The sequence below is a fragment of the Coloeus monedula genome, assembly GCF_965178545.1.
Source record: "Coloeus monedula genome assembly, chromosome: 2".
Classification (NCBI taxonomy): domain Eukaryota; kingdom Metazoa; phylum Chordata; class Aves; order Passeriformes; family Corvidae; genus Coloeus; species Coloeus monedula.
In genome coordinates this window covers 47,670,557-47,694,720 of record NC_138782.1, presented here as the reverse complement: position 1 = coordinate 47,694,720, position 24,164 = coordinate 47,670,557, and the positions used below count along the sequence as shown (strand labels likewise).

General features: G+C 36.3%; 1 protein-coding gene across 1 annotated transcript in view; it reads left to right on the top strand.

Moving 5' to 3' along the window:
- TARBP1 (tRNA guanosine 2 -O-methyltransferase TARBP1) overlaps positions 1–23,713 on the top strand; it is a gene marked incomplete at its 5' end in the record, with an annotated part of 34,791 nt that extends 11,078 nt beyond the window's left edge. Inside the window, 19 exons of the mRNA XM_082302632.1 lie at positions 167–342; positions 3,361–3,458; positions 4,119–4,280; positions 5,903–6,096; positions 7,221–7,476; positions 7,560–7,748; positions 10,989–11,188; positions 11,323–11,394; positions 13,507–13,627; positions 14,451–14,561; positions 15,122–15,271; positions 16,413–16,499; positions 17,063–17,259; positions 17,776–17,857; positions 19,196–19,367; positions 19,613–19,804; positions 20,751–20,875; positions 22,021–22,157; positions 23,339–23,713. Of these exons, the coding sequence (XP_082158758.1) occupies positions 167–342; positions 3,361–3,458; positions 4,119–4,280; positions 5,903–6,096; positions 7,221–7,476; positions 7,560–7,748; positions 10,989–11,188; positions 11,323–11,394; positions 13,507–13,627; positions 14,451–14,561; positions 15,122–15,271; positions 16,413–16,499; positions 17,063–17,259; positions 17,776–17,857; positions 19,196–19,367; positions 19,613–19,804; positions 20,751–20,875; positions 22,021–22,157; positions 23,339–23,501 (2,884 nt within the window). The 3' untranslated portion in view covers positions 23,502–23,713. The remainder of the gene's footprint in view (positions 1–166; positions 343–3,360; positions 3,459–4,118; positions 4,281–5,902; positions 6,097–7,220; positions 7,477–7,559; positions 7,749–10,988; positions 11,189–11,322; positions 11,395–13,506; positions 13,628–14,450; positions 14,562–15,121; positions 15,272–16,412; positions 16,500–17,062; positions 17,260–17,775; positions 17,858–19,195; positions 19,368–19,612; positions 19,805–20,750; positions 20,876–22,020; positions 22,158–23,338) is intronic.
- Positions 23,714–24,164: the final 451 nt, after the last annotated feature.

Genomic DNA, 24,164 nt, shown 5'->3' with positions numbered 1-24,164 from the left:
ATCATTCCTTAGGCCTTGTCAAACTGTTGCTGCAGACATAGTGGGTAACATTCTAAAGATACTTAAGTGTCTTGGAAACGTGTCCTATTTATTTCCATAAGTAACTTCAGCACTTAAGGCAGATACTCAGAAGAAGACTTTCTTTTTAATTTTTGTTTTTGTGTAGTGGAAAAAGCAACATAGAGTGGATTGAACTAGAGGCTTTCTTGAACCCTCTTCTGGATGTCTTGATGAAACTTGGCAGTAATGCTTACATACCAACAGTGAAAACAGATAAAAGCCTTCAGCTTCTCTTGAAGTTATTGCAGACCCGTTGGTTAAAATGTTCCAATTCGCAAGATGGTTAGTGACATCTTCAGTCTACTGTGTCTTCTGTTCATTACAGTCTTAACTACAGCTAAGCTGCTTAACTGTTTTACAGCTACATTGTCAAACTGATACTAGCCTAGAAGTGGTAAATGTAAAGGTTGACAATCTGGCGTGTGTGTTATAAAACTTGAGCTATGGGTCCAGTCTCGCAGATGTCCTAAGGACTGGGAATTGAGAATGGGGAAGCCTTCTGAGGAAGCGATTGTTGTCCATTAGGATTAGATTATCAGTTAAAATTTAATGAGTATGACTGTATTGCAAATATTTGTAGGCCTATTCCTTGCAAACAAATGAATTCCATAAATGATTTAGTTACTTCAGAAAGAAGTTACCTACAGAAACCCAGCCTAGCCTGCTTAGTTGCCACAGCCAGTCTTTCCTGAGTGCATAAAGTGATCCTGCTGGACATCCTGTTTTCTGAGTTGACTGGTAGGCTAAGAGGTGCTCACTGAAGTACAAGCCTGGTGATCTGTCTGGGAGTGTTGGCCCCTCAGAGATGGAGCACTCTAACTTGTAGACCTTTCAGGAGAGTCTGGACAACAAACTATGGAGTCCTTACTACTCCTTTTGAGAGAACTTGGTTGGTTTGTAAACAGAATAGACCTAAATGTTTTTCCTGAGAGCAAATGAAAAATTGCAGTATTATTTTAATGAATTGGGATGCTGAATGGGAACAGGAGGGATCTTGGTGTTTGGTTTCTGTTCCCCCAGATTATTTTGGGATTTTTTTCAGGGTGTTTATAACATGGAACAGAAGAGTAGTTTTGGAGCGGGGAGGCTCCATATCTAGGCTCTTACTTTTAACAAAGATAGTTTTGTGTTATACATCTAGGTTTCATATACATGTCTAAATGCAGCCCAAAATAAATGCCCACCCTCATTTTAACAAGTGCTGTATACATTCAAAACCCCTGCGCCCTTAAATTTTAGCTGTTTGTCTGAAATCCTGAGCACTAATTATGCAGGCTATTCAAGTTCATATTGGGGCATGGTCTGTGACTGTTGAAATGGGTTCCTTGAAATGAACTAAACTGGAAGAAGTGTCCACTAAGCTATCGCTGGGCTTTCAGCCTCTGGCACAAGGACAGAACGAGCCTGAAGCAGAACCCTATAAAACACATGCAAATGCATATTAGTTTTTTGGTATCAAGAGTAAGTAATTGCCTTGTGTGCCTTATTTCTTCATGTGCTTGCTAATGTACCTGCAGTGGATTGCTCCTGCTTTGGGAATTTTGACACCTGGCATGGCAGGTTGAGTTCTGCTAACGGAGTTCCAAAGGTATGGCAAGGCTGAGCATTGCAGTGTCCCCATCCTTTCAAAGGTCCCTATAGGTGCTCCAGTACAGCCCATCATCAGTCTTTTGAGAGGCTTCTGAATTGCATTGTAGTTCTAAGTTAAGCAAGGATTACTTTTCTTAAATTATTTTTTACGGTGTTTTTGTGCTTCTTCCTTCTGCACAGGTGAACCAAGTATTAAATCATCTTTGTCTGCAGCTGTGATTTGAGTGTGGTGAGGGGTGGGAGGTTTAATGCTGTAAAATACAGAAGTTGTGTTTCTGTGTTGATTAAATGGGGGGTGAGAAGTCCTGTTTTTCAAATGGAAAGCAATAAAATGGTAGGAAATAATAAAGGAATTTAACCTTGTAAAACAAAAATAATAAGTGGGAATTGTTTTATTTAAGAATATTTTAATGGGGATAGACATGCCTGGAATGCATGCTGAAATCATCAGCATTCTTCTACAGTTCTTGCTGTCTAAACTGTTGTTAGAGTTCACTATTTTAAACAGTAGGATTTTGGTAATTACTATTTTTTGCTAGTGTTACAGAGCCACTGGTAAGGAATTGGGTTTTATGTCCAACATGCTTATCTGAAGATTTTATGAATATAAATTGCAGAAGATGTTTTAGTGATTTGAGACTTAGGATGAAACATGATGATAATCTGACATAATTAAACTGTTGGTTCTAAACAATTTAAGCCTTAGAAATGTAGTCCAATGAGCCATTTTAGCTGGGAGCATTGAAAGTGCAATATGGATTTGGAACTTCTGGAAATATTTCCCTGTATATTTTTATGTTTTGAAGGTCTTCCATTTCATAATATTTTTGCAACGTGAAGTGTTCCTCAGGGTCAGCTCCAGAAAAAACAGCTCTAGCCTCTGGATAATACTAAATACTGAGACTGATAGAACAAGGTGGCCATGCAGAGTATTTTAACTTCATTTTCATACTGAGATGTTATTTCCTTGTCTCTCAGCTAGCCCTTACCCTTGAAACACAGACTGAAGTGTGTTTGTGGTTAAATGTTTTACCAGAGTGACCTACCCTACCTCCCTTGTGTATAAACTTGTGTCTTCATTTGTGAAATGCTGTGTACATGTGGTATACTTGGTAGCCTAGCCTTTTCTTATAGAAAATACCACATTTTGTGTCATAATCTTGTATTTTCATTTACAGTGTTAAGCCTGGAAGCTACTTGGCTAAAATCTTGTAAGATCACACTATTTCCAAAGATGAATTATTCCTAAGCATCAAAAAGCAAGCCCCAAAAACCAGTGTTCATGTCTATAAATACTAGGAATGGAAGACTGTATTTTTCTCACATAAAGTTAATTGCTGGATATGAAAGCTTTTGGTTTTATTAAAGACTTAAGTTCATTAATAATCTGTTTGTGCAGATGGTTGGGAGTAGGACAAAAGTGGGCATTAAAAGTTGGAAAATTGGACTGTGGTCTTCTGGTCTTGTGTGGGTTTTGGTTCACTAATACATTGTGAGTCTCAGGAAATAATGTAATCTGGTTTGATTCTTTCAGCCTTATGGCTTACACTGTGAAAGAATATAGAGCTGTTTTAAGTTATTTTTAGGTATTTGAATACTATTACTGTATAACTTTGTAATATAAATAAACCTGCATGATATAATAAAATTCTGAAGGGACTTGTGTTTCTGTATTTATACTTTTTTTTTTTTTTTTTTCCCTCCACACAGATGAAGTACTGGTTTTTATCTGGAAATCTCTTGTGACACCTGTGGAGAGTATTCTTGAATTTGTTCTCCGATGGCTTACTACCAATGAGTTAAGCACTGTAAGTAATGATTATGAGACATACTTTGGTGTGGTTTTGCTTGTTAATTTGATTTAACAGTGTTCCTAAAGTTCATACCAAATCTTTAAACACCTCGAAAGTCAGTTTGCATAGAAACATTCCATTACCATTTGTTGAATGGGCACAGTAAGAAGAGAAAAAAAAAAAGGTATCTTGACAAGTAGTGTTCATTGTCTATAAACTGCATTTCTTGTTTCTTCTTAAATCTAAAGAAATCATGTATTAAGAAATCCCGAGTGTCACGTACTGCATAATATCTACTAGTACAGCTGTGGACATAAGATGTTAGGTGTTTGGAGACTTTAGTAGTCAGCCTGGTTATCATCTTATTTGACTGTCTCTCACTGCTTGCTCGTTGCTGTGGCCAGTGTTTAAGTTTATATTGAAAGAAACCTGACACTTGTAAAGCAAAGCAAAAGTTAGAGTTCAGTCAGGAGAATGGCATCTGAAAGTCAGTTTTTAAGATTTGAAAATTAATGACCTCCCCCAAACAAACAAAACCCAAAATTAAAATTTGTTCAGTTGCAATGACAATTGTAGTTTTCCTTCTGCTATCATTACCTGTAGTTTTCTTCCTGATTTTCAGTTGAATTTTCCTCCTCTCACTGATTCAGATTGCTGTTGTTTCCTCGCTTTTAGGTTGGCGACCTGGATCGTTGTGATCTGTACTTGACTGTAATTCCAGAGACAGTGAATTTGTGCTTGAAAGTCAACTGGAAGAAAATGCCATCTATCAAGAATTTCCTTTCATCCCTGATAAATGCGTCTATTCGTAATCTTCAGGAGAGAAATTCTGAAAAGGTAATTTAAAATTATTTACAACAGTAAAGATTAACATAAAACAAACCAATAAGTAGTAAATAAAATATATGCTAATATAATATTTAGATTCTGCATCAATAATTATACAGACTTACTATAAACCTAAGTTAATGTACTGATATTTATTTTTATTATGATATATATATAATGCATAATAATGTTATATATAATGTGAAATTAAATAATAGTTTGTGTGGATGTGTATGTGCATATATATTCCGTAACACATGTGTCTTTATTTGGCAGTGTAATATGAATGTAAAATATTTGTAGCTAAGATTTAGTACTTACTTTTGGTCTTTTGTATTGCATTATTTAGAAGTCTGTATAGCAAAAGTAAAATTCTTACTGTAAAAATGAACTATGTACTCAAAGATTTTTTTCCTCAAATATGAAGTAATCTTACTGATCAAGTTACTACTAAATGAAATGCCTTTTGTGTTTGTTGACTTCAAAGCTGAAATATACAGAAAAAAAGAAATTCCAGATTCCAGCATTGCTTTGGCTTTTTCCTATAGTTATGTTGATTGTCCCATAGCTCTATGAGTTAGGCTACTATATCTGAAATAGATAAATTTTCAAAAGGTAAAGAAACATTAATAACTTCCATTAAAATAAAGGAGATTTAAATTAAGATTTGTTGGGCAGTGTAAACTTTGGTCTTGTTATTTGTTATTATCGTTTTGTGCAAGAACAGTTAATAACACATTAAAAGATTGTAAGTATTTGATTAGTTAGGTTTGCGTTCTAAGGAAACAAAGAACAGCACTTAATTTTATTTTTTTCCCTCATTTATGTGAATTAAATACTTCTTCCAGTAGTTTCAAAGTAAACATTTTCTGGTTCAAACTTAGTGTTCACTGGGGGCCTTTACCAACTTATTTTGAATTCAGGGAAATTATATTTTCATGATGATTTCTTCAGTACACCTTCAGTACAGTACAGTACATCTTCAGTTTCAAAAGAAAGAAGAAAATGCTGAGTAATTACAGATGAGAAAAGGTTTTTCTGTGCTCTCGACAGCCAAATGTAACTTTTGGAGATATTTAAATAACATCAAAGTTTTCTTATTATATGGGTATTACATGCCTATTGGTGTTTTCTTTTTAATGAGACTTTTCTATTTCATGCCTCTTTGAATATATACGTTTATCACACAAAATAACCATGGCATGGTTGTGATTTGGGTGTTTGGAGCAGCCAGTGTGTCGTATTCCAAATTCCAGCTGTTGGGTTTCTGATTAACTGGACCTACATCTTTTTTTCTAATTGCTCTCCTGCTGTATGTATGAACTGTTACCTGGCAAGATAAGAGTGTTCTGTCACAGCCAAGCTGCCTGCACTTAATGCATAAGTGACTCTAATTTGGAAGATTTATGGTTCTGTCAGTGTTTGTAGCTTGTGATCATGCTGGCACAGCCAAGCCAAGCTGTGTTAGGCACAGGGGAAGAAAATACAGAAGTAGAAGGATGCAGAGTTGCTACCTTATGATGTCTGTGGTGATACAAATAGGAGGATTATTTAAAGTATTAGTGTGTTATTTGAATCATATTAGAAGAAGTTGGTGTGTGCTTGTTCATGTATGATTTGGTTTTTCTTAGGAGCCAAAGACGAAGGAACAAATCAGAAAAGTAGCTAGCATGGCTTCACTTGCAGCTGTATGTGAGATAATGGGTGGGAAGCCGGAAGCGCACCTGGAATCTCTGCCTTCTGTGGATGCTCTGAAGAAATTCATTTCCTTTTCTCAATTCAATGAAGTATTAAAGAAGCCATCTTATGTTGAAGAAAAAAATAGGTATGTCTGCTAAAGCTTCAGTATTGTTTTAGAATAAACTTGATTAATGTGAAGCAGTGGTTAAGATGTTGGCTTTTCCTGTTCTTTGACAGCTTTTGGCCAAGATGACAAGATGTACACAAACTATTCACTCAGTTGCTCTTTTGGCTTAACATCCAGGTTTTAGAACATTAAAGAAGCCATAACTGATCAGACCAAAGCTGCTTTTGTTCAGTCTGATGCCTTAGGCTGTAAATTTTATATTTTTCAAATTCTGTACTGCTTAGTGTGTAACTCTGAAGTTTCTTGTAGCCTGTTGATTTCTGCTCTCTCATGCTAGGTAGACATAACAAAGCCTCTCCGGGCCTGCTCTTCAAGGACACCTAGACTGTCCTAGGCCCAAAAAGTATAAACCAAAGAGCCTCTAAAGGGGGGCAAGCAGAGGGGAAATTATATCATTAAACTGAAGCTTTAATTGGAGAATTAACCCTGATATGCAAATGAACCAAACCTATAGAAGTGTGAAGAACTTGTGACCTGTTGTCCATCTTGGGGTCCATCTTGGCAATAGCCTCTGGCTCCCCAGGGGGTACCTTTGAAGGCCTTTCAAATAAATACCTACCTTTATTCTCTTACTCCTGTCTAGTCTCTGTGTCTAGTAGGCCTCTTAAGGCATCAAGTCCCGTAGTGCTATGAAGCCAGAGCTGGCTTTGAACACTGCTTACCCTTAGGCCAGATTAAATATTTATACACTGCAGAAAGCCATGGCATGTACAAAAGCAAGTTTAAATGGAAATTATTTATTGTTGGGAAAGGAAACCCAGAGCAAGCCAGAGAGCCAAAACCCAAATACTTGGCTAACAAAAAGCCACGACCAGCATATAGTGATGTTTCCACTGAAAACTCTAACAGGTGTTCGACTAATGAGACTGACTGAGCCCAGAATTGACTCTTCTCTTTTTAAAAAACACTTCATTTTCAGATTTCTTTTCCATGTACTTGTCCAATCTTGCCTTGAACTGTATAAATCTTAGCACCTTGAAGTAGCACAGTGAGTTTGTACAGTTAAGCACTTCCTGGTGGAGTAGGAATGTGTGGGATAAACTTAACACAATGTTTATTTAAGAAAAGTGGTTTTTTCACAGCTTATGCGATGAAACGACATCTCAAGGATGGGGGAAAATTGTTGCACGCTACATTCGTGACCAGTGGATTTGCCTTCGTTTTGTTTTAAATTCATTTCCAACACTGGCTCAGAGTTATGAAGAAACTTCAGAAATGTCATTTTCTACAGTTGAAAGGTCAAAAAAAACTCTACAGTCTGCATTGGATGCCCTGTCTATTCTTCCTTCAGACCAAGTTTTACCTGTGTTCGACTGCATGAAAGTCCTTGTTCCCAAGGTAAAAGATAAACCTGTGCAGTATTAATAGGGTTTTTGGGTGTTTTTTGTCAAATGTAACTTTGTTCATCTCTTTATTTACAGCTTCTGGACTCATCAGAGTCTCTCTGCATAGAAGCATTTGATTTGGCTTGGAAAATTATATCCTCTTTGAGCAACACACAGCTAATATTTTGGGCCAATCTAAAAGCATTTGTTCAGTTCATCTTTGATACTGAGGTTCTAGCTGTTGCTGCAAGTGCAAAGGGTCAAGCATATGCCAAAATAAAAGAGGTCAGTTTCAAGAATTCTTTTTTTTTTTTTTGAGAAGGGAACATAAATTCTGTGTGGATGTAAAAATGTATTTTATTTATTTTCCCTTCAGCTATTGTTGTGAATTTTTCATTTCTGAACAGGCCTAGGTTTGAGAGTGTTAAGATAAAAGACCTGAGAATTAGATTGAAGATAAAAAAATATATTGTTCTTGTAGCACAGAAAATGAGAAGTACTATTGCTTTGATTTTTAGATTGTTCAGTATGTTCTGCATGCAGTAAAACTAGTGGGTTTTGTCTTTTATTTTATTTTTACATAATGCTCTTCTTCTTGAATATTTTATTTAGGATTTGACACCTGAACTGTCACAAACTATTAATATTCTGGGGAACTGATGCCTTTTTTTTTAATAGTTTACTCTTTATGAAAGTGCTGTCTTAGATGAAAAGTTAGAACAGTTCAAAATTTTGTAGATAAGCCATTACTGATAAGCCGTTACTGATAAGCCATTTTTACTGCTTCTTTAAAGGCTGCTTTTTCTCTGGTGGTCAGGATGTAGAAAAAAAAAAAACACAGTCACCTTAGAGTTCAGTTTAATACTGCATGGCAGAGCTGCTTCCAGAGCTAAGGAGAAGAAAAACACAATCTTCTTTTTTAAGATTTATGCAGCTGCCAGAACTCCAAGAGTTCTTGCATACGTCGTAGTGTTCTTTTTTTTGATTTTAAGTCCGGGAAACTGTATGCAGTACTGGGATGTTGGTTCATATTGGCTTTGGAAAGTTGTTAACTATTTATTTTCTAAATAATCTTTCTTGAGTTTTTTTCTTGTTTGTTTTTTTTTTCCCCTCTGAGCATCAATTAAATATTTGTGCAGAACAGTCCACAATGACTGCAAGACTTTAACTAGGGCAATAGTACATTATGAATTATATACCACTATATATGTCTGCTTAGACTTACTAGCTCGTGTGCTGGCTTTGCACTTAGCACACAAATCACACTAGGAGGGATTGCAGTTTTGCTTTGAAGTCACCATAAGTAGCTCTGTCCTGGTGTCACACTCATAGCTGTAATAATAGCATAATAGCAAATGTCTCAAATTTATTTTCAGCCCAGACACACTAAAATTATTTGTAATAAAATACAGAAAAATAGACAGTTCCCAGCTATTTAAAACTGCTGTGCTATATCCCTATTAGCCTTAATTACTTTAAAATGTAGTCCCATTTATTTTCTCTTTGTTTTTTTTTTTAAACTTGCTTCAAATGAATGTTACCATTCTCTATTTTAAACACTTTGCATTTGTAGTCTCCCTGTGGACCCAAGCCAAAATAAGATACATATGTAAAGATGTAAATTACCTCTTCTGTTGTAGAAGTTGGTTAGCTTTTACTTTTAATGAATATCTGTAACAGCTAATTGTATGCTCAGTGTTGTAGTAACTAATGAGCTATAGTTAGTATTTTATTTTTCTTGATCTTAGAACTTGTTTAAATTCTTAAAATTGCTGCCTTATATCTTCAGCATTATTATTTCAAGCATTATGTAAGGTGTGTTTTGCCAATGTTGAGAGTGTTGAGTCCATGTGACAGCTATCCCATTGTCTGCAGTGGGACATACCATGACAGCAGGCATCAAGGAGCTAATGAAGGTCTCCTATACTCAACAAAGGGCATCTGGTCGAGCCACCTTCTGCCCCTTCATAAGAAAATGAAGATAAAGTTCCCAAGCAAGTGCCTACTTACGTATATTCTTATCCCAGCCCTCAGCAGTCCCTGTTGCCATTGACCTGCTGTGTAGTTGTAGCTAAAGAGAAGAAAAAATGGAACTGCCTGATGTTGATTTGTCACAGAAGCATAATTTTAATACCACAGTGTACTCTTGTCTTTTTAGTAGTTGGAAGGGGTGGAATAAAGGGGTATTTTTGAGTCAAAAAAGGGAGTATTGCTGTGGTAATACCATGAAGGGCTTCCACAGAAGGTGCCCAGAGCACTGTGTTCTTTAGCTTAATTTCTTCTGCTGCACTCTTCTTTTTTCTTTGTGATTATTCATATGTTAATTATGCTAGAACTTAAATATCCTAAATTTCTTTTGTGTGTGCTGAACTTCTACTATATTAGTGGAACAGCTGAAAAAAATTTCAGGATTGAGAAATGTGTAGTAAATGCTGTGCTGCTTCCCTACAGATGAAACAATAGTTCAATTTTGGAATTATTAGGAAAGTTACAATGCCTGTCTTTGCACTAGAAAATAGGTTTGAATTCGTGGTAAAAACCCCACATACTTCTAGTGTAGAGCTTTCTTTCCAGCAAGCATTTCTTCAGACTGCATTGCATTATTTCAGTTTTAAGTTCTTCATGAGCTTCTTGGTGCTTTAATGCTTAGCAATTCAGAACAACTTTCTGTATAAAATCAGCGTTGCTGTCAAAGAATTGTCACATTATCAAACCTATCATTTCAGTGTAGGGAAGCAAAGCACCTTTGTCCTTTAAGAGCTGTTACACCTTCTGAAAAACCATTTTCATGGATGAACTGATGTCTAAAAAGGAATTCTTAGAAAGCCTTACCTGTTCATTCTGAATCTCCCTGCCCTCTCCCAAATGCTTGCAAATTCTTAGAAAAAAATTTACTTCGGAAGTGAAATTTACTCTTGTTCTTACCCTCAGGAAGGGAAAGAAGAATTTTGGGGCCATTTTTCTTGTTTTATTTTTCTTCTTTTTGGGGAAGCTTTAGATAGCAGTTTCAAATACCTTAAATATGCCCTTCTCAAAACCAAAAAATAAATGGTACAAAGACACTTTTGCACTGTAACTTAAATAGGAACTTTGACATGAATGTAATCCTCCTTAAAGAAGACAACTAGTGATAGGGCTACTTATGTAAGAAATTTTGCTTAATTTTTTTTTTTTTTCTGAATTGGTAAGGAGGGATTAAAACACGAGGTTTGTGCTCATGAAGTAAGCCCTGGTTCATTTGTTCCACTAACCAGGAGATTTGTTTAAAGCAGCTGGTGTTAATATTTTTAAGCAAAGATCAGTTCTGGTTTTTGTTAACATAAGCATATACCGGGCCAGTTGCTGCCTGTTCACCTGCTCTTACAATCAGGGAATTCTAAATAGATTGAAGACAGCATTAACCTGAGCAGAGATAGGATGCAAAAGACCATGAGACCTATTAAAATAGATACCACTGCAATTTTATTCTAATAGATCTGGCACTTCTGAAAACTAGATTTTGAATATTTTATTTCTTATTTTCAGATAATTTTCAAGCTCATAGATCTGTCCACTACAAAGACTGGAGTCTTCAATGTAGTCCTTAGTCATTGTTGTCAGTCTTGGATATTTCCCACTGTTGATGAGAGAAGTGCCTTGACAAATGCTTTCTTAAATGCTGGAAATTATAGTGAACTTATCACTGAGGCTTGTGTCTTTGGAACTGTGTTTAGGAGAGATCAAAGGTATATAAAAAAATCTTTGTGATTTATGTTTTACAATCTCGTGTGCTTTTTTTCCTTTTAAACTTTGAGATAACTATTGAAAGGTTTTGTATGTTATTCTGCTAATTTTTCTTTATCTTCTTCCATCTCTGAAGACTCATTCAGGATGTGCATGCCTTCATAGAAGATCTTGGAGAAAAATGTGCAGCAAATGTTGTTACAGAAAGGTAATGCTTTTGAGGATGCATCTTAGAGTATTTGGTGTAAATTGTCTCTTTGTCTTGATTGATGCTCTGATAGGAAGGATGCTGGTTTTGAACTCAGCTGTTTATCATACAATCGTGGAATATCATGAGTAGTAGGAAGGGACGCACAGAGAATGTATTCATAATCTTTTTAAAATACTGGTAAAAGGGTTGTACATCACATTATATTTATAATTCAAATACAAAAGGTAGAAAAATGCTAAGTATTTTCAGGAAAATATATCCCACTTGCTAATCTGATTGTGGCTGAAATAACTACTTCCTCATTGTCTCACCTCATAAAAGTAATACTTTTTAGGATGCTGAGCTAATATATATCTTATCATTGTAAGCAAGACAGGAAACTCAAATTTTAATGCAGCCAGATTTTGAGCTTGGCTTTTTAACTTTGGTTGCAGGCCCTTTTCGTGTGTTTACTGCCAATAGGCTCTGCCTCCAGCTTTTGAAACAGGGATGTTAGCTACTGGATTGTTAAATTTTTTTCTAGTTTCACTCCCATCTTTACTCAGTGGAAGAAAGTCAGAGAAAAAGTTCTGTCACCTTGCTTTCAGAAGAGTTAGTAGTTTATAAAACCTGAGCTTTAAAAAAATTCTACTGCAAAATGTGAGAAATGAGACAACTCTTAGTTAAAAAAAAATTAAAATAATTTATTGAGAACAGAAAAATTGAAAAATTACAGAAATTAGAAAAATATAAAAATTTGGGATCCTATGGCTCGGTAGATGGTATGCCCCAGGAGCGCAGGGATTTGAGATCTTCTGTCTGAGACAGCACTGGACCTCAGGCAGAGAAAAAGGACTTGCAGTGCTGGGCTGGCTTTTAGCTGGTCCAAAAGTCAGGAAAAAAAATTATTAAAGGCTCCTTAATAGGAGTAAGGCTTTTGATACCCAGCACTGATGTCCACCACAGCTACCCTGCAGAGAGCTTCTCTCTGTCTTGTTGTTTTATAGTGCCTTTGCTCCGCCCCCAGCCCGCCCCTTCAGTTTAAAGCGATTGGTGCTTTCCCTTTGATGGATCATCTCCGTCCACCAATGGCTCATCGTTGTCAGAGGGGTGGTATCAGTTGAGATAAGGGAGCTACAATGCCTTCATTAAAATTCAGGTTGCCACGGAGCTTGCCTACAGGGTAATGGCTATGGGGCTAAAAATAGCTGCTGGCTGTTAGAACTGGGGTTTTTGGAGTTAGCCTTGGAACAAAGGGCAAGTAAAAACACCTAAAAAAAGTATTAAAATACATCCAACACATCTTAGAACACTTGTAAAAGTATACAGTAAACACAGGAAAGATAACTCTTATGGTGTACAGGTGGTTTGAAGTTTGAAAAGGGAGCAAGTTGGTGATTTTTAACTGGGAAATTTTTAACTGGGAAGGGTGCAACTCTCTTAATAAATTACTTTGAACAACTGAAAACACTGATAATGGAATTTGATTTTTGTACCTGGGCTGATGGGTTAATTTTAACATTCAATTTAAAAATATTTAACTCAAAATTAATTAATGAAAGCACTTAATATGCAAAGACCAAGCACAAATAGGGATTTCATGTATGACACAAAAGTTCACTACTCCTGTGTTTTCTGCCAGGAGCTTTTTGGTAATCATGTATCTTGCTGTGACAGTCTGCAGCTGTCACAATCTATAATGTCATTAATTTTACTCTTGCCATAAGTTATTCTAGATGTCTGTAATTAACTAATAGGAATAAAGTGTTGTTTTGGACTAGAATATTTGACCAAACTGTAAGCATGAATTAGTTGTTAAAAGATTACAGTTTACAGGCACAACATTTCAAAAACTTTTTGATACAGCTTTTTCTATAGAAAATTTTTTTAAACACCTAGATGTTACTAAAGAACTCTAGGTAGACTCAGGGTCAGGTTGTGAACTCGCTAGTTTTGATCACCAATTACAGATTTTAAAATTCTGGTTCTGGATATTTGATGTTGTCTCAGTGCAGACAACTTGATGGCTGTATGTTCAAGATGATGTTTGGTGCTTTTTTTGTAATTTAGGAATTATCTTTATGTCTAAACAAGTAGCATTTGATTTTTATTTTTATTAATATTTTACAGTACAAATCGAGATGATCACTACGTTCGTATTTGTGCTGTTAAATTTCTCTGCTTGGTGGACGCATCAAACATCTTGCATAAGGCGTTTATGGAAGACATTTTCATCAAGCTACTTGATAAAGTAAAATTCATTTATCTTGGTATAGAAATGTAGTGTTAGTACCATCAGTAAAATGCGAAATAATTACAGTTGACAGGATGCTTTTATGGTTGGTTGTTTAGCCTCTCTAGATCTCCCAAGTAATACACTTTTCTTCGTTAGGAGACAGAAGTTAATTTGGCCAAATCAGAATAGTAAAAATTGCCTTTTGGGTTTATTTCTCTGTTTTTAGTGGATATTTTGACTTCCTGGAACATTATCCAAATTGTAACCATTGTTCCATTAAGAGTCTTCCACTGGGCTGCATTCTGAAGTGCTGCATTTGACTTTAACAATTGCAGACTGCCTCTTAAATTGAGAGAGCCGTTGTCTCCTTAGAATACCTTTATAGATAGAAATCATGGAGAAGGTGGGGGTCCAGTTTTCATTTATATCATAGCTGCTTCTGCATTGGCAGGAGTCTAAAGTCAGTGGTAAATTACTGTGGCTGCTATTAGAACATCATCCATACGTTCTGGTACTATTGAATTCTGCTTTTGTCTGAAGAACAAGGAGTGGGTAGGTCCCTCAATCCTCTCAATTAAGAACTGCAGAAGAATGATTAATATTTGTGTTGTGAGATTGACCAAGCGAAAAAAGGGAGCTTTAGAAGGTATTTGCTTACTTTATTATTTAATGATAAGCTTCAGAATTTAATTCTTAATAAGTTAATATATTTTCCTACACTTCTGTTCAGTGCTGATCCTAGCTGTGGAGTAGATGCTGCTTTCTTAGTACAGAAAAGTATATTTACATGTATTCAAATTTAAAGGAAGAATGGGCAATAAACCTAATTTTCTTTCAGGATGAACTTGTATCCAGATCTAGAACACGATATTATGCCAACTCTTTACAGCATAGAGTTAAAAACCGGGTATGGCAGACACTCTTAGTTCTTCTCCCAAAGCTTAACCAGGTATTGCTCTTCACTATTCATTTGCAAATAAATAAATATGTACCTACTTTCAAGACCTAATTTGGTGTCATGCAAGCTGCATATATTAAATTACAGCAGGATATAAAAGGCACGTAACCTGTGGCTGATGTGGAAGTTTTATGTAGTAGAAGTTCTGTGTAGTTTCATTCTTTCAGTCTGAAGTCATGGATTTATGATGCATTTCTAGAGGACACTGGAAACTGATTCTTACATTTGTGAATTTTAGGAGGCCAGATTGTTCCTGTTAAAGCTACCTAAAGGTTTGTACTGACTAGCTGATGGAAAACTTTTCATTTAGTAAAAATGTTGCTACTTTATGAACAGTCAAGAAACTGACAAGTGTTACTTTCATCAAATGCTGCTTCATAAGAAAATATTTGAAAAGTACAATAAAGAAATTAGATGGTTCTAAAATGTTTTAATTTGCATATTAAAATATATATCTGGTATTATGATAAAGGTGAGAATGTTATTTTTTTTTTCTCTATGGAAATAACTCTAACAATATACTAAAGGATTGCCTGATTTTGTTTTCTCAGAATTTTTTGTGTGGAGCTCTTGACAGAGTTTTTCAGGCTGGATTCAGTAATAATCAGGCATCTGTAAAATACTTCATAGAGTGGATTGTTATCTTGAGTCTACATAAATATCCCCAATTCCTTGATAAATTCTGGGATTGCTTTTGCTATGTAAGTAAGACCTTTGTCATTCATTTGAAGAGTAATTTGAACAAAGAGGGTACAGTTTGTCTTCCCATACCTTATTTCCTGTGTATTCCAATCTTCCTTTAAAAGCAGTGGGCTGTTGAGTAGTTCAGCTTAGCTTGGAAGTGAGTCTGAGCAATAACCGGAGACATTTAGAAATTTGTGATGTAAAAATGGCGCGAGTGAATTCCTCCTGTTGAGAGATTTCCTTTTTTGATGTATTATTCTGGGCAGAGTAGAGCTGGCATAGTGAGTCAGAGTAGTCCAATGTAAGAGCCATCAGGACCACATGGATGCCCTAGATCTTGAGTCTGAAGGTCTGAGTTACTTGTGGTTTCCACAGCCTACCTTTGTCTTTTTTGTCACATCCTCTGTGTCAGTGAGAACATGACTTGCATAATACTTACTCAATTTGGAGCTTTTAATGTGGAATTCTCTCTCAGTGGAGTTCTGTAATGAGATTTTAAACCTGAAGCAGGGTTTGAGTGATGATACCCAAAAGTGAAAGGGTTGACTGAGGAGAGCTGACTGTTTCAGAGTTCCTTCCAAAAGCTCAGGCTGTTGGAATTGCTGTCATTTTAGTAGATGATAATCTGTTGGATCAAAGTGATCTCATGCTGATACCAAATGTACTAAATCACAGGGGGGCCATTCAAACCATCAGAGCAAGCAGAAAACATGTAGATTTATGACAAAGCAGTAACAGACTGTGTTTTCAGAGGCTCTCTTGGTGTTGAGGAATACATGTAGTGCAGGTGGCTCGGTGTGCAGCTGCAGTGCGAGCCGTGGATTGAGCTCTGGTTAGCGGGGCCCTGACAAGAGGCTGTGGAGTGGTGCTGACCCTCTGCATTCCTGGGGGAATACAGTGAACTTGGGTTGAATTTTAGCTCATTTATACCACTGTTTACTTCATTCTGATTGAAGTGTCAGTAAAAAGCAAGCAGCATGTTAGGAAAAATTAAATCCTAATACTATCAACCTTGCATTTTAGTAAATTTGGCTGTGGAAACACATAGATTTTAAATGGTGTTAATATTATTGCATGTGCAGAACATGGTGTGAAATATAGACAGTATAAAAACATTTTAAATATGCATATGTCTTGTTAAATTCTTTTTTACTTTAGGATGAAGAAAAGCTTAAAACAAGCATCTGCACATTTTTATCAGTGTTGGCCCACTTTGACATCATTCTTCAGAATACCTCAGAGAAGGTACATTTCTCTAAGAGTGTTCATTCTTTATTCACTTTCAGTGCATATAGAGATCTGAATTGAAAATAGACTGCCAAAATGGTTTAAAGATCTCTTTAATACTTCCTTCCTACTAAGGTATCCTTTGTTACGCAAAACACTAACTCTTCCTGTCACCTCTGTAAAATACTGGACTCGGGAAAATTAGCAAAACTAGCAGGTGTTCTGGATACATAGAGCCTGATTACCTGTGAAATTTTCTAGAATAGCTAATCCAGTTTTAACTAAACATGTGGATGCACCTGGGTTTGTTTTTCTTGCTGCTCTTTTAATCAGAAGTAAGTAGAGGTTTCCTCGTAGGCAGAATAATGATTTTTAAAGCAAATGAATACATTTTCAAAAAACAAGTGGGGCTGTAGGTTTTGTCCGAAGGAGATGGAAAGAAGGAAATGATTATCATGTTCAAAGACTTTTGCTTTCCAAAAGGCTTTCTTTTGAGGAACTTTTTCTTGGGCCACTCATAACTTCTGAATGGTGCATTCAGATTTAACATAAAAGAAGCTTCTTTGTCTTTGTTTCTTTAGAAGCCAGCTTTGAAGAAAGCCCTCATAGTTGTTCTGCAGTGGTGTTTCAACCATAATTTCAGCGTTCGACTTTATGCGTTAGTCGCCCTTAAAAAAATCTGGGGTATGTGCAGAATGCTGCATGTGGAGGAATTTGAAGCTCTGACACCAGTTATTGAATCTAGCCTTCAACAAGTGGAAAACATGCACGGCACAGGGTTAGTAACATTTTTTACAGCTTAACACTGTTCTTCTGAGCCATTTGCAGCAAGTTACATTTTCTAAAATATCACTTGATAATTTTTATGGGGTTTTATGGGTTTTTTTTTTATCTCTGTTTAAAAAGAAGTTGGTGTGGAGAGACACGAAACAGAAAAAAGCAGCAACAAGAGGAGTCTTGACTTTATTATTTTTTTTTTTTTAACAGCTAAAAGCTGGCACTGAACCATGGGCTAGTATCCAGTTTCCATGGGATACTTCTTGCCAAACTCACACCTTTTGATAACAGAATTTGAAGGTGTGTTATGGGCCTTTCTTGAAGCGTAAATAAAACTCATTTCCTGAATGCTGTTGGTTTTTTAAAAATGGGCCTGTACTTAATTATTCAAGTACTTTCTTTCCTATACAATATGTAGTAAATAAATTAGGTTGCTTTATGCCAATCTGACAATTGAAATTTTCAATCCAGCACATTACCTTTTTAATGTCTCTTATATAACTTTCTGCACTTGCAGGAACGCCAGAAGGAATTGGCAGCGAATCCAAGATCACTTCTTCTTTGCAACATTTCATCCAGTTGAGGATTATAGTCTAGAGGCAAGTCCAAGACCACACTATTTGTCTAGTTTCACAACTGTATTTTTTCATCTCTTTTGGTGTCTTCTAATGTGGGATGAAATTATCAACTATTATTCATTTAAAACTCCGAAAAATTACTTTGCCCAGATTGTGATGGGTTTTAGACTAAGATTGCAGCTTAGTTTTTCTACTTGATATTATGTTAAAAACCTAAGAAGAGGTATGTGTGATGAACGTGCCTATTTGTGGGAGTTAATCAGTTTTGGATTTGTGACTGGGAAAGTTCATTCTAATAACGGAAGACCATCTACTTAATTGAGGTGTAGTTTATTAGGACTTCTAAGGCATCTGTTCTCAGAAGTAACTTGAGGTTGCCTAACTGGATTGTCTGATGTGAGTGGGATACAGATACATCACTTCCAGAGCACCGTTTTCAGCCATCCTTTATGCTATAGCTCAAATAACTAACAGCTGAATAAACATTGAGGAAGGAAGGTAAAAAATAAGGGTGCAGATAAATATATGAGACAGGAGAACTAAGCTCAAAATACAAGATAAGCATGGGTGTGAATGGTGTGTATGTTTTGGCAGAAACAGTGCCATCTTTGATAAAAGAAATACTTTTTTAACTGATGCTCTATGAAATATTTTTATAAACAGAAACATGCTAAATAGTGGAGAGTAAAAGTCCTGAACAGGAGGAAAAAAAAGAGCAAAGCAAGACTAATATTTATGAAGCATTTAAATGTATTCAGGGTGCATCTTCACCTTTGTCTTGAAGGGTGCATTGGGATAAACAAAAAGTCTGGGTTTTAAACTCTTTGACTTACTCAGTCTTTCCCTTGGGATGCATGTTTTTTCCTCCTTGAAAAATCACGGTTAGCTAGCTGTGTTGGTTGTGCTGAGTTGGATTTTACCATTAGATTTTAATGCTTTCAACTATTTTCCTTTTGACTTTAAATCAATCTGCACCCTTTACTAGAAATTTGTAAGAATATTTGAAAACTCCTTAGTGTTACACTTATGAGATTTTCACTAGATTGTGCTGAGAGGCATAGTGTTAATTCTTTGATACTCTAAAAGTTCAGAATCGTAATCAGTGCAGATCCTCAGGAAAAGTTTAATTACAGAGAGAATGAGACTAGATTTACGGAAGTTTTGGATAGCACTATAAGTAAAGTTGTGAATATTGAGAGACATACTGGTAAGCTGTATCAAGTACCCAGAAAAAAAAGTATGAAAAGCATAGGAGGCTAGATAATAGACTAGTTCAGTTAAACTACCAGGGATTAATTATCTGGTTTTGTTTGCTCTAGTGCTGCTCTGCTGATAACTCTGTGTTGCATTGCATTGCAGACGATATTTTATACTCTTCCCCGCCTTTCGGAACTCGCTGAAGATGAATGGATCTCCCTCTCTAAATTTGACAGATTCACTGACATTCCTTTGCCACCAGCATTTCAGGGGTACCATTCCCGAAGGGAACTTCGTGATCTGAAACCAAGTGACTGGTCTCAGCAAGACATGGGTAAAATACAGCCAGTCTATGTTTGTTAATTACTTGTATGGAGTAGGTGTGTACATCTGTTCAATCTGACCTCTGGTTTTCAGCTGAAGTAAACTTATATCTATGTGAGTAGATCATGCACCATAAAATAATAGTGGATGATGAATGGTATCTCCAGTATTACCATTTGGATTATCTTCTTTATTGAAGCACTAGTTTCACTCCCCCTTGCATACCCATATGAATTATACAGTTTGTTGTTATAGGTTCACATTCAGCTGAAGCAGACAGCCAGCCAGAGTGGACTGATGTTCAGAAAAAGATTATACCCTGGAAGAACAGTACTCCTAGTTTAGACTTGGAAATGGCATTTCAGGATCGTGCTGCTAAACTTGGCAAATCAAACAGCAGATTGATTGTGGTGGCTTCACTTATTGATAAACCTACCAATTTAGGAGGTAAGGTTGATTGCACATTTTCAAACTTTTATTTTACACCTTGGTGCACACTTAGATAACGGAAGTTAATTTCAGTTTATGTTGATAATTAGAATGTTACTTAAGTACAGCTCAGAAGAATAGATCATTATTCTGAAAAAAACTGGAAGCCAAAGAAAATACTACCTACTTCAGAGAAAGGGGCCTTCTACAGTTACATTTTAAGGAAAAAAAAAGAAATACTTTCACATGGCATGCATTAATTAAGTAGAATTTGGCTGTAAATCATGCTCAGTTTCTTGCTGATTTTATATTTGCTACAGTTGAATTTTTCAACTGTGTATGCAGTTAGAAGAAATTATTTGCTTTTTCATTTTTTTTCTGTAATGATGAAACCAAATCTTGTAAACCAGCTAGATTCTCACGTCTGTTGGACAGCAGAGCCCCGTTTCCTGATTAAGATTGTCTTCACAGTGTGTCAGCTGTGACATAATAAATTCTGCAAATTCATTATTGCCATGGTGTTCAATGTTGTTAGCAGTTTAAATAGCTGCAGTGAGTAATGAAAAGCCCACAAGCTGGTGCTGTCTGCATTGTAATGTGTCATCCTCTCGAGCCTTTCATTTAACAGGTACTGGATTTAAAGCTTAAGCTTGTGTGTGGATGTGTCTAATCACCTATCCTTGCTAAGGCTTGGACACTTAACCCCTTACTTTGTGTAATTAGTATTGTAAAAGCATGTTGTCAGACACAGTGCTTTTCTAATTTCTGTCTTTCTGCTGAGTTACAGAACATTTTTTTCCTGTAATTTATATGGAACAAGGTGTGGCTTGGAAGACCTGAAACTAATTAAAAGTAGATAACTCAAGTAGCCATTTCTCTTTCACATTCTTTGTAATTTTCACTTTGTGGTCTGCCTTGCTGTATATTTTTTACACAAAAATCACTTTATTTCTTGTTTTTGTAGGTTTGTGTCGTACAAGTGAAATATTTGGGGCATCTGCACTAGTTGTTGGTAGTCTTCATTATATACAGGATAAGCAGTTTCAGCATCTGAGTGTTTCTGCAGAGCAGTGGCTCCCCCTTGTTGAGGTGAATGGAAACATTTTGATAGCTAAAAAGTGTACTCAGCATCTTCAGTTTGTCACATGCATAGTTCAGTTTCTTACATTTTTTTATATTGAAAAAAATACCATTTTGTTTAATGGAAGCTCCTGCTGTTATCTCTGACACTTAATCTTGTATGTTTTGGGTCAACCTTACAAAAAAGAATTTAGAAAATACTTGCAATTTCTTACTGCTGTGATAAACTGCTTATGTGAACTGTCATTGTTACATCTTAGTAGCGGTGAGTTTGAATTTGATGTTTATAAAAGTTGGACAACACTTCATTTTTCTTGCTTGGTCCACTGCTTTTGGTAACTTTCATAGGGATAATCTTCGAGTTTGCCTGAAGTTTACTTTTGCCAAGCTTTTAGAACTTATTACCACTTACAAAAATGAGGTTATCAACCTGTATGTGTAGTGTTTGGTAGAAAATATTTCTGTGATATTTTATAACAAATCACTTTTTCAAGGTCAGCTTTGAGTGATCTGAAACATCCAGTGTAAATTTTTCATTCCGTGCAAACCCCATTGTGTTCATTTTCAGCCTATTTTCAGAACAAGATAGCTGTAGTGTGTTTTGCCTAAAACAGAATGCTGATGGACACAAGTTGTCGTGCCTAATCTCTGTGCAGAAGTGTACTGATGGTAGAGCTGCTGTTGCATGAAGAAATTGGCATTTTAATACAAATTAGCAGTTTAGAGAGTAGGATGCAGAGAAGTAAGAAATTCTTCACTTTGAGCTATCACAAGTGGCAGTGCAGTTTCAGTACTGCCTGTTCTGTGGTATTGGGAAGGAATTTCAGGTTAAATAACAATTATGCACCTTGTCCCTATGCAAGAATGATTCTTTCACATTCAGATGTAAGGCTTGTAGCTATCAAAAGCCTGGAAAAGGCCTTTCTTCATTGTATTGGTGGGGGTATTTTGTGGCATTACTTAACCTTTTGTGCTACTGCTGAAAAGCTTTTAAAATGTTAAGCTATGTACATGGAGAGAGTCTTCGGGGATAAAAGTCATTAATCTTAAAAAGTGTCCAAGTAAATTGTTTTTTTTTTTTTAGAGTAACTTCAGAAGTTTACAAAAAGTGATACTTAAGTATTTTTCTATTTCTCTCTACTTTTAATGGACAGGTGAAACCATCTCAGCTTGTTGATTATTTACAGCAGAAGAAAACAGAAGGCTACACTATTATTGGTGTGGAGCAGACAGCTAAAAGTTTTGATCTTACAGAATATTGCTTCCCAGAGAAATCACTATTATTGCTGGGGTAAGAGCACACACAGTTTTGTAAATCTGCCTCTTGCAGTCCATCCCTTTCTCTAGTCAGTATGGTCATATGAAAACCAAGTGACACTGGTAAAGGTGATTTTAGAATGGGAAATGACTATGGAAAGAGCAGAGCTTGTCTTTGTGTGCTAAGGACCAGGAGGTATTGATATCTACTGAATGACCCTTCCTATCCATAATAACCTATCCCTACACTGTAACTCCTTTTAATAATGGGTGAAGGTAGCAGCAGCATGGGTTGTATTTTTCTGGGAGTGCTAGAGATATCATCTGTTCAGTTTGGTTACATGGGGCCCTGTATGTGTGGGCTGTGGTGAGCTCAGCGAGGAGGAGGCTGCGTTTGCCCTGCTGAACTTGGTGGGGGGGCTGGAGCAGACTGAGTCTGCATAGCTGGGAGATGATTTAAAAGTTAAGATGAGGCACAAGATGAAGTAGCAAGTTTTTGCAGTACAAGCAGAGCATGGGACAACGTTGGAGAAGAGCAGTAATCAGTTTCTATAAACAGACAAGCCTCAAATGTGATACAAAGGGGAGGCTACTTAAATCTGTAGTAAAGCACATACAAACCAGAAAACTTCTGGAATTGCAGGGCCAGTGAGTGAAACCAGGAGGGAGGGCCTGGCTATCCTCTTAGAACAAAGTTTTTTTCCAACTTCTTTGTATGTAGCTTGTCTTCAAAATTGAGTGCTCATAATCACTTTGTTCTCTTTAATTACAAACAATAGTTTTAACTGCCAGTAAACTTTGGTATCCTCTGGTGTGCTTAGTTTTGACATTCCTTCATGCTGAGACCTGAATGTAAAGTGGGCAGTTGAGCTTTCCTGTTGTGCCAGCAGCTCATACCATGGTCATTTTGCTATATATGGAGTTTAAAAACAAAAGCAGAGAGTCTTTATGCTGAGTGCTCAGCTGTTGCTGGACCAGTGAGCTGAAAATTGAGTCTTCCAGGAGTTTTTTAACACCAAAACTTAAATCCGCTCTCCCCATGTTTTCTTTGTAATGTCTTACTGTTCTTAAAAAATTAATTTCTTGTCATCAGTTACCCTGTTTTGCACCATTTGTCAAAAGATGTTTGGATCCTTTTGTGCCATTTGTATTTTTTTGCTTTCTGGAACACACATGTCCTCTCTCAGATACAAGTTACTGTTTCTTCTTTACTAGAAATGAACATGAAGGAATCCCAGCCAACCTGATTCACCACCTGGATGTCTGTGTGGAAATTCCTCAGCAGGGCATCATTCGGTCACTCAATGTTCATGTGAGCGGAGCTCTGCTGATCTGGGAGTACACAAGGCAACAAGTGATCAAGCAAAAACAACAATAACTGCCCAGAGTCTCGTGCCTTATTGTACAGCTGATGGCTTCCTAGGTGCTACAGCGTGAAATCCTGAATAGATGAGATACAAACTCAGGGTGAACGAGGATTCTTAACTTCTGCATGTTCTGTTCTCTGTAGTGTTCTGAGTGACTTTTAAATGCCTTAATACTTTACCTCCTTAAACTGTTGCATTGGAAATAAATATTATTTATATTGCATGTGGTGTGCATGTGTTTTTCTGCTATTTGAACATCAGCACAGTACTGTGAACAATCCCAAAGTCAAAGTTACTTCAATTGTGATGACTGTGCTTGAAATTGAAGTTGTGCCTTTAGCCATAGTATTAAATTATTCTAGCACCTAGATATACTAGATTATATAATTTTTGGAAGGGAATGTCACTTACATAATTACATTTAATGCTGCTTCTTGTTTAAATGCCTTCTACAGTCACATTTATTAGTCCTGCTGTAAACAGTCTGTACCTTTCTTCAATAAAGCTCCATCACTAAGGTAATCCAATTCTACAAAAGGCCGTAATGGGAGAATTGTGAGAAGTAACTAAACATGCTTCTAGCAGAGATACTGATTGAAAACCTATCACCAGTGTAAAAGTTCCTGTTGCTTATAAAAAAAATGAGCATACTCGAAACATAAATTACATATCAT